This window comes from Scyliorhinus torazame, chromosome 7 (assembly GCF_047496885.1).
Source record: "Scyliorhinus torazame isolate Kashiwa2021f chromosome 7, sScyTor2.1, whole genome shotgun sequence".
Taxonomy (NCBI): domain Eukaryota; kingdom Metazoa; phylum Chordata; class Chondrichthyes; order Carcharhiniformes; family Scyliorhinidae; genus Scyliorhinus; species Scyliorhinus torazame.
The window spans coordinates 151,922,209-151,938,544 of record NC_092713.1 but is presented as its reverse complement, the minus strand read 5'-3'; the positions used below and the strand labels follow the sequence as shown (position 1 = coordinate 151,938,544).

Genomic DNA, 16,336 nt, shown 5'->3' with positions numbered 1-16,336 from the left:
TGGCTATGCTAATTTGCCCCTTCGTGTCCAAAAGGTTAGGTGGGGTTATGGGGATAGGGTAGGGCATGGGTCTGGCTAGGGGTGCTCTTTTGGAGGGTTGGTGCAGACTCAATGGCCTCCTTCTGCACTGGAGGGATTCCAATGAGAATTCCCAAATCCACCTCTCTTTCCCCCCATCCCCCATTATTATTACTCCGCTGTTCTTCCGGATTTCCAACGCATGTAACTCCCGCTCGGTCCGGGAGGGTTGGGAACTTTGCGGAAATTACTGATCAATCAACCTGAACGGGAGTGTGGAGAGGGCATTTGATCAATAATAATACACACACACACGCGCGAGTGGATGGAGCTGCAATCCGAGCGGCGGGTTGATCGAGGGATTCTTTTAAACCAGTAAAAGTTAAAAGGCCGCCCTTATCAAGATGGCGGCCTTTCCGCTTCCGCTCCTGGCGCCGCTCGGAAAGTTCATGTTGTTCATTCTCCAGGGTTTTCCCTCTGATGCCGGGCGGATATTTACCGGTACCGCCGAGTCAGAGATGAGCGGCGGCGGTAGCAGCAGCAGTAGCAACAGCAACAGCCCCGTGTCCGGAGCCAGGGAGGAAACCCGAGGTGAGGTTGGAGCGAAGTTGTAAAGATAACAAATAGGTGCAGCGGAGACCGTTCGGCCCCTCGTGCCCTGATCTGCCTTCCAGTAACAACATGGCTGATCATTCTGTTTGCCCCTCTTCCCCCATAACCCTCTGATTTTCTACAAGTCTAAAACAAATAAGAGTAGCTGAAGTCAATGGTCCCTTAGTTACTGCCATTGGGACGTAATGTTAATGGCGAAAATGGTTGACTCACCACATGTAGGCCAGACCAGGTAAGGACAACTGATTTCCTTCCCTGAAGGGCATGTGTATGTGAACCAGATGGGTTTTTCCAACAATCAACAATATTTTCATGGTCATTAGACTTTTAATTACAGATTTTTATTGAATTCAAATTTCCCCATCTGCCGTGGTGGAATTCGATCCCGGTTCCCAGAGCATTATCCTAGATTACTAATCAAGTGACAATACCACTATGCCATCACCTCCCCTCCTCTCAGCATCTACCCATTATCAGCCCCCATAGAATCTCCTATGTTTCACCTCTCGTTCTCCTAAACTGAAATGAGTATCGGCCCAACCTACTCAACTTTTCCTCATAAGGCAACCCGTTTCATCTCGAAAATCAGCCAAGTGAACCTTCTCTTAACTACTTCCAATGCAAGCCTATCTCTCCTTTTGTAAAGGGACCAAAACTGCACTCAGTACTCCAGATATGGTCCCACCAATTCCCTGTAGAGTTGCAACAAGATTTCCTTATTTTTATGCTACAGCCATGCTGTCCCTAAGTTTTTAATAATCTTTATTGTCACAAGTAGGCTTACATTAACACTGCAGTGAAGTTACTGTGAAATACCCGGAGTCGCCACATTCCGGTGCCTGTTCGTGTACACAGAGGGAGAATTCAGAATGTCCAATTCACCTAACAGCACGTCTTTTGGGACTTGTGGGAGGAAACCGGAGCATCTATAGGCCACCAAATAGTAACATTATGGTGGGGCAGGCAATAAACAAAGAAATAACAGATGCGTGTAGAAATGGTACAGCAGTTATCATGGGGGAATTTTAATCTACACGTTGATTGGTTTAACCAGGTCGGTCAAGGCAGCCTTGAGGAGGAGTTTATAGATTGTATCCGCGATAGTTTCCTAGAACAGTATGTAATGGAACCTACGAGAGAACAAGCGATCCTAGATCTGGTCCTGTGTAATGAGACAGAATTGATTCAGGATCTCATAGTTAGGGATCCTCTCGGAAGGAGCGATCACAATATGGTGGAATTTAAAATACAGATGGAGGGTGAGAAGGTAAAATCAAGCACTAGTGTTTTGTGCTAAAAGGAGATTACAATGGGATGAGAGAAGAAATAGCTAAGGTAGACTGGGAGCAAAGACTTTATAGTGAAACAGTTGAGGAACAGTGGAGAACCTTCCAAGTGATTTTTCACAGTGCTCAGCAAAGGTTTATACCAACAAAAAGGAAGGACGGTAAAAAGAGGGAAAATCGACCGTGGATATCTAAGGAAATAAGGGAGAGTATCAAATTGAAGGAAAAAACATACAAAGTAGCAAAGATCAGTGGGAGACTAGAGGACTGGGAAATCTTGAAGGGGCAACAGAAAGCTACTAAAAAAGCTATAAAGAAGAGCAAGATAGATTATGAGAGTAAACTTGCTCAGAATATAAAAACAGATAGTAAAGGTTTCTACAAGTACATAAAACAAAAAAGAGTGGCTAAGGTAAATATTGGTCCTTTAGAGGATGAGAAGGGAGATTTAATAATGGGAGATGAGGAAATGGCTGAGGAACTGAACAGGTTTTTTGGGTCGGTCTTCACAGTGGAAGACACAAATAACATGCCAGTGACTGATGGAAATGAGGCTATGACAGATGAGGACCTTGAGAGGATTGTTATCACCAAGGAGGTAGTGATGGGCAAGCTAATGGGGCTAAAGGTAGACAAGTCTCCTGGACCTGGAAATTGCAAATGCACTAGTGATAATTTACCAAAATTCACTAGACTCTGGGGTGGTCCCGGCGGATTGGAAATTAACAAACGTGACACCACTGTTTTAAAAAAGGAGATAGGCAGCAAGCGGGTAATTATCGGCCAGTGAGCTTAACTTTGGTAGTAGGGAAGATGCTGGAATCTATCATCAAGGATGGTAGGTTGTGCCTAACTAATTTAGTGGAATTTTTTGAGGACATTAACAGTGCGGCAGATAACGGGGAGCCAATGGATGTGGTATATCTGGATTTCCAGAAAGCCTTTGACAAGGTGCCACACAAAAGGTTGTTGCATAAGATAAAGATGCATGGCATTAAGGGGAAAGTAGTAGCATGGATAGAGGATTGGTTAATTAATAGAAAGCAAAGAGTGGGGATTAATGGGTGTTTCTCTGGTTGGCAATCAGTAGCTAGTGGTGTCCCTCAGGGATCAGTGTTGGGCCCACAACTGTTCACAATTTACATAGATGATTTGGAGTTGGGGACCAAGGGCAATGTGTCCAAGTTTGCAGACAACACTAAGATAAGTGGTAAAGCAAAAAGTGCAGAGGAGATTGGAAGTCTGCAGAGGGATTTGGATAGGCTAAGTGAATGGGCTAGGGTCTGGCAGATGGAATACAATGTTGACAAATGTGAGGTTATCCATTTTGGTAGAAATAACAGCAAAAGGGATTATTATTTAAATGATAAAATATTAAAACATGCTGCTGTGCAGAGAGACCTGGGTGTGCTAGTGCATGAGTCGCAAAAAGTTGGTTTACAGGTGCAGCAGGTGATCAAGAAGGCAAATTGAATTTTGTCCTTCATTGTTAGAGGGATGGAGTTTAAGACTAGGGAGGTTCTGCTGCAATTGTATAAGGTGTTAGTGAGGCCACACCTGGAGTATTGTGTTCAGTTTTGGTCTCCTTACTTGAGAAAGGACATACTGGCACTGGAGGGTGTGCAGAGGAGATTCACTAGGTTAATCCCAGAACTGAAGGGGTTGGATTACGAGGAGAGGTTGAGTAGACTGGGGCTGTACTCGTTGGAATTTAGAAGGAAGAGGGGGGATCTTACAGAAACATATAAGATTATGAAGGGAATAGATAGGATAGATGCGGGCAGGTTGTTTCCACTGGCGGGTGAAAGCAGAACTAGGGGGCATAGCCTCAAAATAAGGGGAAGTAGATTTAGGACTGAGTTTAGGAGGAACTTCGTCACCCAAAGGGTTGTGAATCTATGGAATTCCTTGCCCAGTGAAGCAGTAGAGGCTCCTTCATTAAATGTTTTTAAGATAAAAATAGATAGTTTTTTGAAGAATAAAGGGATTAAGGGTTATGGTGTTCGGGCTGGAAAGTGGAGCTGAGTCCACAAAAGATCAGCCATGATCTCATTGAATGGTGGAGCAGGCTCGAGGGGCCTGATGGCCTACTCCTGCTCCTAGTTCTTATGTTCACCCGGAGAAAACCCATGCAGACATGGGGAGAACATGCAGACTCCGCACAGATAGTGACCCAAGCCAGCAATCAAACCCTGGTCTCTGGTGCTGTGAAGCAACTGTGCTAAACTCTCTGCTGCCGTGCTGCCCAGATATGTTTCATGTGGATTTCCAATTTCCAGAATCCAGGGAATTAGTAAGATTACAACCATTGCATCCACTACCTCGGCAGCCCTTATTTTAAGACCCCAGAATGCAGACCATAGGCCCAGTGGTCTTGACAGCCCCTTTTCTCTAGTGATAATGATTGCATTAGGTTTCTCTGCAACCCCTGCCCCTCCACCTTTAGCCTCTTCACTTTCTATTACACTTGGGATGCTTTTTGTGTCTTGTGCTGTGAACAGATGAATGTTTGTTCAAAGTCTACCACTTTCTTCATTGCCATTATCTCCCAATGTCAGCCACTAAGGGACCAACATTTACTTCAGGTACTTTTTTTTTTGTAAACTTGTTGAAGCTCTTGTCTTGTTTTATACTTGCTGGTTTATCCTCGCATAGTAATTTCTCCATCTGTATTTTTTAAAGTCATTCCTCGTTGGTTTATAAAATTTTCCCACACTTTGGCTAATGATAGAAACATACATAAAAAATAGAAGCAGGAAGAGGCCATTTGGTCCTTCGAGCCTGCTCTGCCATTCATTATGATTATGATTGATCATCAAGTTCAATAACCTCATTCCACCTCTTTTTCCCCTCCCTCAGTCCCAAGAGCTATCTCTAATACTTCCTTGAAATTGCACAACTTTTTCGCCTCAACTACTTTTTGTGGTAGTGATGTCCACAGATGCGCCACTCTCTGGGTGAAGAAATTTCTCCTCACCTCAGCTCCATAAGGTTTACCCCATAACCTCAAACTATACCAAACTTCACAGCTCCAGGGTCTCAGGTTGATTCCCGGCTTGGGTCACTGTCTGTGCAGAGTCTGCACGTTCTCCCCGTGTGTGCGTGGGTTTCCTCCGGGTGCTCCGGTTTCCTCCCACAGTCCAAAGATGTGCAGGTTAGGTGGATTGGCCAAGCTCAATTGCCCTTAGTGTCCAAAATTTGCCCTGCCTGTTGGGTGGGGTTACTGGGTTATGGGGATAGGGTGAAAGTGTGCACCTTAGGTAGGGTTCTCTTTCCAAGAGCCGGTGCAGACCCGATGGGCCGAATGGCCTCCTTCTGCACTGTAGATTCTATGATTCTATACCCTCGTTCTGGACTCCCCCACTATCGGGTGCATTCTTTCTGAATCTCCCATGTCTGATCCTGTTAGAATTTTATATGTTTCCATGAGATCCCCTCTCAGTCTTCTCAACTCCAATGAATATAATCCTAACCGATTAAGTCTCTCCTCATATGACAGTCCGGCCATCCCAGGAATCAGCCTGGTAAACCTATGCTGCACTCCTTCCATTGCAAGAACATCCTTCCTCCATAAGACACCAAAACTGCACACACTACTCCAGGTGTGGCCCCATCAATGCCCTACACAATACAAAACATCCCTATTCCTATACTCAAATCCTCTCGCTGTGAAGGCCAACATACCATTTGCCTTCTTTATTTCCTTCTATATCTGTCGCTTATTTTTATCGACTATGCACGAGGACACCAAGGTCTCGCTGAGTATCCACCTCTCTCAATTTACATTCATTCAAATAATAATCTGCCTTCCTATTTTTGCTACCGAAGCGGATAACTTCACATTTATCCACATTATACTGCATCTGCCATGCATATGCCCACTCACTCAGCCAGTCCAAATCCTGCTGAAGCATCTCTTCGTCCTCCTCGCAGCACACCCTCCCATCCAACTTTGTATCATTTGCAAATTTGGAGATGATACATTTAGTTCCTTTTGTCCAAATCAATACATAATGTGAACTGTTGGGGTCCTAGCACTGATGTGCATGATTTCCCTTTCGTAAATCCATGCTGACGATTGTCTGATTATGCCACTGCTCTCCAAATGCTGTACTATGATATCCTTGATAATGGACTCTGGCAACTTCGCTACTAATGTCGTTAGGCTCACTGGTCAATAATTCCCTGTTTTCTCTCTACCTCCCTTTTTGAATAGCGGGGTTATATTAGCTACCTTCCAATCTATAGGAACTGTTCCAGAGTCCAAAGACTTTTGGAAAATGACCACCAACGGATCTACTATTTCTAGGGCATTTCCTTATGTACTCTGGGATGGAGATTATTAGGCCCTGGAGGTTTGTCTGCCTTCAATCCCATTAATTTCCCCAAACCATTTCTCTACTAATACTAATTTTTCACAGCATCGTCTTTCAATTTGATACCATCCTTAACATTAGTGGTGAACTAAGTCGTATCCTTCTTGGAGAGTCTTTCTTTCTCAATGGAATAAATTTGATGAGAGGGTGGGGCGAAATGGGTGAGAGAGAGGGGGAGCTGTAGGTTTTGGGGAGAGTGGGTTTGAGCGAGGGGAGGGCGGAGGTTCGGGAAAGGAGGGAGTGGCAGAATGGATGGAGAGAGTGGGAGGGAAGGGACACTGGCCATCAGGCAAAGTCTGCACTGGGAGCTTGCTTGTGGGGCTGGCGGAAGGAGACGGGGACATTGTGAAGGGTTAAAATCTGCCATCATTCCAAGTTGAATTTTAAAAAAAAAAAAATTTAACTTGAGCATTTTCTGTGAGCTGTTACATTTTAAAATGTTCTCAGATTTTTCTTGATGAATGAAGAAGAGGGAATAGCCCCTTTTTAATGTTTAAAAATTTGGCTCACCCCAAGACTGAAAGTCTCCCATGGCTCAGTGAGTATCATCTGTTCCCTTTGAGTCTGAATATTGAGTTTAACTTTCATTTCAGAGAGTTGAGCATGTTATTTATTTCTGAGACAGTCGGTTGGGAACAAGGAAATGGAACTTGGATTTTTGTTGCGCTTTTCATAACTGTTGGATGTCCCCAAATAGTTTACAGCATTTAAATACTTTTGAAGCACAGTGACTGTTGTAATTAGGAAAGGTGACAGCCTATTTGTGCACAGCAAAGCTCTGAAAAATGACCAGATTGTGATGTTGGTTGTCAGATAGATCTTGGCCTGGACACTGGGGAGAACTCCCATTCTTTTTAGAGTGCTATTTGGAGAACATTCTAACAGTCAGGGACACTATGCTGGCACAGTCATTCTTCTTTATCTAAAAAGTCCATTGAATGAGTGCGAAAATAGTTGCATGAATTTTGAAAAAGAAAATCTACATTGGCTCTGAACTCTTGAGTCATAAGGTAAAGACTTGAATGTTGTTCCAGAGACGAGAACACATAGTTTAGATTGAGTACTCAGTGCTGTATTGAGGATACAGAGGACCCACCTTCTGGATGAGATGGTACACTTAAACCCTGTCAGCTGTCTAGTGGATGTCAAGAATCCTATTGCACCATTTCGAAGCAGACTAGAGGAGTTCTGCTGGCTGACGTTTATTCCTCGACTAAAATCGTCAGAATAGATCATCTGGTCATTGTCTCACTGCTATTTGTATGCAAATTGGCTGCTATGTTTCTCTACACGTGACTGCACTTCAAAAAGTGCCTCACTGGCTATAAAGTGATTTGGGGCAGCGTGAGGTTGTGAAAAGTACCTTATAAAGGCACGTTTGTTCTTTGACATTGGACTGAATTAGGACAAAATGCTTGTGGGCCGAGTGAACTTGTTCAGGATTAAAATTGAGCAATGGATATGGAAGCTCACAGATGATTGGTCTCCCTAGTTTAATGGTGCATGTTTGGTAGAGACTGAATGCGTTTGCATGGTTTGCATTTGATTCTTCAGATCCCCATAGTTTTACTCAATGATTCTGCGACCATTAGAGAATAAAATAATTTGCATTTATACAAGTCCCTTATTGACCTCAAGACCCTGAAGTGTTTTCTGTAATTAGTGGTGCTATTGGAAAGGGAAAATATCCCTGGCACGACCTACCGGCTGCATCCCGCTGGTAATGGGGTGTGATGTGGCCGGTAGATTCTGGAGATTCCCGGTGGCCGTTATGCTATGCGAGATCTAACCAGATCTCCCCAGATGTCGTGATCTGGGTTCCACCCACAGTAGGTGGGATCCAGTCCCTCACGGCTAAGTGAATTTAAGAACCCTCTTAGTTGTGCTGCCGCCACAAATGGTCACCCGACATCTACCGGCCTTGCTGAGGAGACCCCAGCCAGGTGCTCTTTAGTGCTGGTCCCCACAAACGGGGACCAGGCGGAATGACACTTTGTGGGGGGTGGGGGTGGTGGTGGGGGTCTCCCAGGTGATCGGAGGCCCGGGTGCGTGGCCTCCTGTAGGTGGCTCGTACTTGATCTCACATTTAAAGCCCTGCTACTGCAGTTCATTAGATTCATGAAACTTTGCTCTCTCGCTCCAAGGGACACAGATATGAACAGTGATGGCCCTGAAACTGATTAGACATTCATTGCCATATCTGGGAAAATGATTTACAGCTTGTAGCGCACAAAGACTCCGTGAGACGAATAGAGTGAAGTCGATGAGGCTTTATTAAGCGTGTCTGTTCCCCCGCAGCTCAATAGTAGACTGGCCTGCGGGGGAGGACTCCGGCTTCTTATACTCCGCCTTCAGGGCGGAGCTAGAGGTCAACGGCCAACCAGGACCCGGGATCTGTCAGCCAATGACATTAGGGCTTCCAGTCCCACATGACCCCCAATACATACTACCACATTCACCCCTTGTCAAAAATGAACCCGGCGGGGTGATGCTTCGTATGGTGGTAAGGGTTTACAGGGCTGGTCCTGGGAGGAAAAAAAAACATTCACATGGCAATACAGTATTGTACAATTTTGTCCTGTTTCAACTATTTACAGAGGGTATAGGGAGAAAAGCAAAATGTTCTTGTGAAAAGTCCATATTTTGATTTAGATCGACGCCACGAGTCGGTCGGGCGGTCTGGTCGTCCGTGTCGATCGCCTCGGCCCCGGTGGTGGTGGTGGTGCTTGTATCGGTGTTGTCGTCTCCGGGAGCCTTACGGTTTCAGCTTGGGCTTTATTCTTGGTTGGGCCTGAGGGGAGGGGAACCGATCCTCCTGGGAAGGGGGCGGTGGCAGGAAGGGGGGGGGTTGGGTGAATGGTGTCGGGGGGGGTGTGTGTGTTGCCGGCGGGCGCCAGATCCCGCAGGGAGACCGTGCCCTGTCGGCCGTCGGGGTACTCCACATAAGCGTACTGCGGGTTCGTGTGGAGGAGGTGAACCCTTTCGACCACCGTGTCCGCCTTATGTGCCCGCACGTGCTTTCGGAGCAAGATGGGTCCTGGGGCCGCCAGCCAGGTCGGCAGCGACGTTCCAGAGGAGGACCTCCTAGGGAAGACAAGGAGTCGCTCATGAGGCGTTTGATTAGTGCTCGTACATAACAACGACCGGATGGAGTGGAGAGCATCCGGGAGGACCTCCTGCCACCGTGAAACTGGGAGGTCCCTGGACCGTAGGGCCAGTAGGACGGCCTTCCAGACCGTGCCGTTCTCCCTCTCTACTTGCCCGTTCCCCCGGGGTTTGTAGCTGGTCGTCCTGCTTGAGGCTATGCCCTTACTGAGCAGGAACTGGCGCAGCTCGTCACTCATGAAAGAGGACCCCCTGTCGCTGTGGACGTATGCGGGGTAACCGAACAGTGTGAAGATGCTGTTCAGGGCTTTAATGACTGTGGCCGCGCTCATGTTAGAGCAGGGAATGGCAAAAGGGAAGCGGGAGTATTCGTCCACCACATTAAGAAAATATGCGTTGCGGTCGGTGGAGGGGAGGGGCCCTTTGAAATCGAGACTGAGGCGTTCAAAGGGGCGGGAAGCCTTAATCAGGTGCGCTCCATCCGGCCTGAAAAAATGCGGTTTGCATTCCGCGCAGATGTGGCAGTCCCTTATGACTGTACGGACCGCCTCTAAAGAGTATGGGAGATTGCGGGACTTGATGAAGTGGAAAAACCGAGTGACCCCCGGGTGGCAGAGGTCCTCGTGGAGGGTTTGGAGGCGGTTAATTTGTGCGTTGGCACATGTGCCGCGGGCTAGGGCATCGGACGGCTCGTTCAGCTTTCCGGGACGATACAAAATCTCATAGTTGAAGGTGGAGAGCTCGATCCTCCACCTTAAGATCTTGTCGTTTTTGATTTTGCCCCGCTGTGCATTATCGAACATGAAGGCGACCGACCGTTGGTCCGTGAGGAGAGTGAATCTCCTGCCGACCAGGTAATGCCTCCAATGTCGCACAGCTTCCACTATGGCTTGGGCTTCCTTTTCCACTGAGGAGTGGCGGATTTCTGAGGCGTGGAGGGTCCGGGAGAAAAAGGCCACGGGTCTGCCCGCTTGGTTAAGGGTGGTCGCTAGAGCTACGTCGGAGGCGTCGCTCTCGACCTGGAAGGGGAGGGACTCGTCGATGGCGTGCATCGTGGCCTTTGCGATATCCGCTTTGATGCGGCTGAAGGCCTGGCAAGCCTCTGTCGACAGAGGGAAGGTCGTGGTCTGTATTAGGGGGCGGGCCTTGTCTGCGTACTGGGGGACCCACTGGGCGTAGTATGAAAAGAACCCCAGGCAGCGTTTCAGGGCTTTTGGGCAGAGCGGGGGAGGGAAATTCCATGAGGGCGCGCATACGTTCGGGGTCGGGGCCTATCATCCCATTGCGCACTACGTAGCCCAGAATGGCTAGCCGATTGGTGCTAAAAACGCACTTGTCCTCGTTGTACGTGAGGTTCAAGGCTTTGGCGGTCTGGAGGAATTTTTGGAGGTTGGCGTTGTGGTCCTGCTGGTCGTGGCCACAGATGGTTACATTGTCGAGATACGGGAACGTGGCCCGCAACCCATGTTGATCAACCATTCGGTCCATCTCCCGTTGGAAGACCGAGACCCCGTTTGTGACGCCAAAAGGGACCCGTAGGAAATGGTATAATCGCCCATCTGCCTCGAAGGCTGTGTACTTGCGGTCACTTGGGCGGATGGGGAGCTGATGGTAGGCGGACTTGAGGTCCACGGTGGAGAAGACTTTATATTGGGCAATCCGATTGACCATATCGGATATGCGGGGGAGAGGGTACGCGTCTAGTTGTGTATACCTGTTGATGGTCTGGCTATAGTCTATGACCATCCTTTGTTTCTCCCCTGTCTTCACTACTACCACCTGCGCTCTCCAGGGACTATTGCTGGCCTGGATTATGCCCTCCTTTAGTAGCCGCTGGACTTCGGACCGAATGAAGGTCCGGTCCTGGGCGCTGTACCGTCTGCTCGGCGACGGGTTTGCAATCCGGGGTGAGGTTCGCAAACAAGGACGGGGGTTGCACCTTGAGGGTTGCGAGGCCGCAGATAGTGAGTTGGGGGTATTGGGCCGCCGAATTTGAACGTAAGGCTCTGTAGATTGCATTGGAAATCTAATCCTAGCAAGGTGGGGGCACAGAGTTGGGGAAGGACGTTTAGTTTGTAGTTTTTGAACTCCCTCCCCTGCACCGTTAGGGTAACTATGCAGAATCCTTGGATCTGTACTGAGTGGGATCCTGCAGCTAGGGAAATCTTTTGTGCGCTGGGATAGGTGGTCAAGGAACAGCGTCTTACCGTGTCGGGGTGGATAAAGCTCTCCGTGCTCCCGGAGTCAACTAGGCATGGCGTCTCGTGGCCGTTTATTAGCACCGTTGTCGTCGTCGTCTGGAGTGTCCGGGGCCGAGCTTGATCGAGCGTAATTGAAGCGAGACGTGGTTGTAGTAGTGGAGTGGGGTCCGTTGTTGCCGTCCAAGATGGCGTCGGGGATGGACAAAATGGCCGCCCCCATACGTCGCACGTGGCTGGGTGGTCACACGGCGGCGGGGGTGGACAAAATGGCCGCCCCCACGCGTCGTACAGGTCTGGGGCGGTCCAAGATGGCGGCGCCCTTCCTCCCCTCGTGGTGGCCGGGACCCAAAATGACGGCGTCTGCGGGTCGCACATGGGGCGCTGGGGGGGCTGGGGAGCGCTAGGACCGCGCGGAGCTCCCTCACCGGGGACAGCGGTGGTCGGGACCCAAGTTGGTGGCGCCGGCGGGTCAGACGTGGGGCGCGGGGTGGGGGTTAGGGGGGCGTTAGGGACGCGCAAAACTCCCTCTTCTCCGTGGAGAGTGGTGGCCGGGACCCAAAGCGGTAGCGCCGGCGGGTCATACATGGGGTACGGGGAGGGGGGTTGGGGAGCGTAAGCGGCGTGCAGGGCTCCCTGTTCTCCCGGGACCGCGGGGGTCGGGACCCAGAGCGGCTGCGCCTGCGGGTCGTACATGGCGTGCTGGGGGGGTTGGGGCACGTAAACGGCTTGCAGGGCTCCCTGTTCTCCCGGGACAGCGGCGACCTCGCGGGACCGGCACACAACCGCGTAATGGCCCTTTTTCCCGCAGCTCTTGCAGATAGCTGCGCGGGCCGGGCAGCGCTGTCGGGGGTGTTTCGCCTGGCCGCAGAAATAACAGCGGGCGCCCCCGGTGCGACTCGGCGTTTGGACCGCGCAAGCCTGTGGGGTGTCCGGGGGGGGGGGGTTTGTCGCGACGGGTACGTACGGAGCCCAATGGGCTGCCGCGCGGTCGGGGCCGTAGGCGCGGGTATTACGCGCGGCCACGTGTAGGGAGGCTGCTAGGGCCCGGGCTTCAGAGTCCTAGCGACTCTCTTTATAGAAGTCTTTGGCGGATTTGGGAGGAATTCATACCTGCCACAAAAGCATTGCGCATTAACATGTCCGTGTGTTCATTTGCGTTCACCGAAGGGCAGCTGCAGGCTCGTCCCAAAATCAGCAGCGCGGCGTAGAATTCGTCCATCGATTCTCCGGGACCTTGCCGTCTCGTCGCGAGCTGGTAGCGAGCGTAGATTTGGTTAACTGGGCGGACATAGAGACTTTTCAGTGCTGCGAACGCCGTCTGGAAATCCTCCGAGTCTTCGATGAGGGAGAAGATCTCCGTGCTCACCCTCGAGTGCAGGACCTGTACAAAGAACAAAGAAATGTACAGCACAGGAACAGGCCCTTCGGCCCTCCAAGCCCGTGCCGACCATGCTGCCCGACTAAACTACAATCTTCTACACTTCCTGGGTCCGTATCCCTCTATTCCCATCCTATTCATGTATTTGTCAAGATGCCCCTTAAATGTCACTATCGTCCCTGCTTCCACCACCTCCTCCGGTAGCGAGTTCCAGGCACCCACTACCCTCTGCGTAAAAAACTTGCCTCGTACATCTACTCTAAACCTTGCCCCTCTCTCCTTAAACCTATGCCCCCTAGTAATTGACCCCTCTACCCTGGGGAAAAGCCTCTGACTATCCAATCTGTCTATGCCCCTTTTTTGGTCTTCTGTGACCCGGCCGGTGGCCGTTCTGAGGTAGGCCTCGAAGCAAGTCTGCCAGTGCTTGAAGGCTGCTGCTGCGTTCACTGCGTGGGGGCTGATCCTCAGGAATTCCGGAATGATCCTGAGCTCCATAGTCCTTTTTAGGCACGCTTAATAAATTGTAGCGCACAAAGACTCCGTGAGACGAATAGAGTGAAGTCGATGAGGCTTTATTAAGCGTGTCTGTTCCCCCGCAGCTCAATAGTAGACTGGCTTGCGGGGGAGGACTCCGGCTTCTTATACTCCGCCTTCAGGGCGGAGCTAGAGGTCAACGGCCAACCAGGACCTGGGATCTGTCAGCCAATGACATTAGGGCTTCCAGTCCCACATGACCCCCAATACATACTACCACACAGCTCCAGATTATCCTTGAATGCAGCGATAACCTCAGCATATTTTCTCCAATATGAACTGTCTCCTAAACCCTTCTCCCTCTATTCCCTCCATACTTGCCTAAAGTGTGGATACCTTGGTCATTAAGACTGAAACCATCCTGTTTAATTGTCTGTTCCACATCTCTCTCTCCTCACCTATCAAGCCAAATTGCCCTTGTTGTCCTGGGTCAGAACTCACTACTTTCTCTATCTCTCCGATATCCCCATATGCCCTCTACAAGCCAAGTATGTCAATTTGCCCCCCCCCCCCCCCCCTTTACCCTCTCAATCCTATTTCACAAAACCCTGACTATCCAACTTCCTTTCTTGGCTCCCATGTTGCCTGATATTGGTAGCGGTTCCCTGTCTGCTGTTGTCACCGCGCCTGTCAAATCTGCTGTCATCACCCACCTCTTCAGAGAACCCCCCCACCTCCTATGTCCTTATTAGCTACCACCGTTATGCACAGCATCCCAGTCCTCTCCAAATGTGAAATATCCTTGTGCATATGGTCATGTCACAAATCCATGCCCATCTTTACTGCAACTCCAGGTTTGAAGCTCTCCAATCTGGCTTTTTCAGTTCCTTCTGCAGCACTGAAAGGTTCCTCGTTTCAAAACATTTGTGACTGATTACAATCAGTGCACTTTCTTTCCTCATTCTTCTTGATCTGTCTTCAGCCTTTGAGATGGTTGACTAGCACTTTCTTCCATTGCCTCTCTATGTTGTCCAGGTGAGTATGACCATCCTTGTCTCATGCCACACTGGTTTTCCTGTCATTGCCAGAGACTCTCCAGCACTAACTCTTCTTGCAGCTTCCTCCCTCACTATTACCTCTGGAGTCTTATTTGACCTCTCCTAGTTTTCATCTACATGCTGCCCCTCTGTGCCATTGTCCAAAATCACAACACTGGCTTCCATGAATTCCACATTCCCAGCTCTACATCGCTAACTGCAGCCTTGGGAAGAGCAGTGCAACAGTGTGGCTCACATGGTCACTTGGGTGAAATTCTGAAATGATGCTTTCACTTGGGCATCAAGTAAACATATCTGGCTGAGTATTTGATGGTTGGGATGAATATACATGAATCTGAACTTTTGAGGTTAAGTCAGGTGAACTTTGAATGTGTTATCGAAGAATGTGGTTAATGGTTGACTTAATTGAGGCTGTAACCAGGGAGAACTAATTGAACGTATTCTTAATTCATGCCAATGGGTGTGTCTGACTTTGGTTTCCTGGTTGCTGGAAGTTCAGAGGACAATTTTCAAGTGGTTTATGGATTCTGCATGAACACTGAGAATAAATAACACTCCTGTTTCTCCGTATCTTTGTATAATAATATAAAGTTACCACATGTTAAGTGAAGAAGATATTAGGAAATTAGGTCCAGGAATGATATTGAACATGTAGATGTCAATTTAGGGGTTAAACAGACTGCGGGAAAATACTGGTAGCACAGAGTCCGAGGGATATGCCCACACCTGGTCGAGTTACATTGTCCCAGTCAGACTTAAACTCGTTGGTGGGAATACACAGGATGCTCCCGATACATTGTTCTTGGGGACACTCCTATCTGACCAGTTGTTAGCCCATTACAGAGCCTAATGGCCTCTTCGTCTGTCAATGGGAGGTTACATCAATAGCATGGCTCTGTTCTTTTGTATAAATGGGAGTGTGCAATCAAACAACCAAGATAACAATGATAGGTCAAGTCTGGAAACCTCAAAGAGCCTTTTCTTGAGGGGCTGGGTGGAGATTAGAGAGAGAGAAAAAAGAATCCTGTTTTGAACAGGTACAGGAGAAAGCTTTGGAATTCAACCAGGAGAGATCATGAAAGTTGCCACCGAGGCAGAATTTGAAAGAGGATTCCGAACAAATTTCCCTAACAGAAGAAAAATTGCTTCATAAATGCCTTTGTCTTCCTGTGAAAGTGACATGAGAGCTGCACATTCTGTTAAAAGTGCCGTTTTAATGGGAGCTAGTGTGTGAAATTACATGTAATCTGCTATTGTTAGGGTTGAAGTTTAAATTTTGTTTTTCCTTTTGTTTTAATAAAGTTTGTTTATAAAATAACCAAGCCCTATTTGTTGCATTATCACTCCTGGGACGAGTTGATCTTTCCATACCGTCTTAAAACTTTAAAAAGTTATCGTCCTGGTCCAGTCTCTCAGCCACTGGTGAGAGCTGACCAGGTGCCCGTTACATTCAAAATAAATAGGTTAATAGTAGAAAGTAATCCTGAAGGCTGAGAGAAGTTTGTCACTGCAAGGAGAAAGAAGTGTTTCTTTTTTAAAATAAATTTAGAGTACCCAATTACTTTTTCCAATTAAGGGGCAATTTAGCGTGGCCAATCTACCTACGTTGCACATCGTTGGGTTGTGGATGTGAAACCCACACAGACACTGGGAGAACGTGCAAACTCCACACGGACAGTGACCCAGGGCTGGGATTCGAACCCGGGTCCTCAGCGCTGTAGGCAGCAATGCTTGCCACTGTGCCACTGTGCTGCCCTGAAAGAAGTGTTTCTGACCTTGCAAGTGTACTAAGCTCTAATTTGGGGCTTCTAAAACAGACTAGTTCCAC

The 16,336-nt window shown here is 48.7% G+C and overlaps 1 protein-coding gene across 1 annotated transcript in view; it reads left to right on the top strand.

Annotated features, from left to right (window-relative positions):
* Positions 1-247: 247 nt before the first annotated feature.
* LOC140426625 (torsin-1A-interacting protein 1-like) overlaps positions 248-16,336 on the top strand; it is a 62,069-nt gene continuing 45,980 nt past the window's right edge. Inside the window, exon 1 of the mRNA XM_072511627.1 lies at positions 248-609. Coding sequence (XP_072367728.1) covers positions 423-609 — 187 coding nt within the window. The 5' untranslated portion in view covers positions 248-422. The remainder of the gene's footprint in view (positions 610-16,336) is intronic.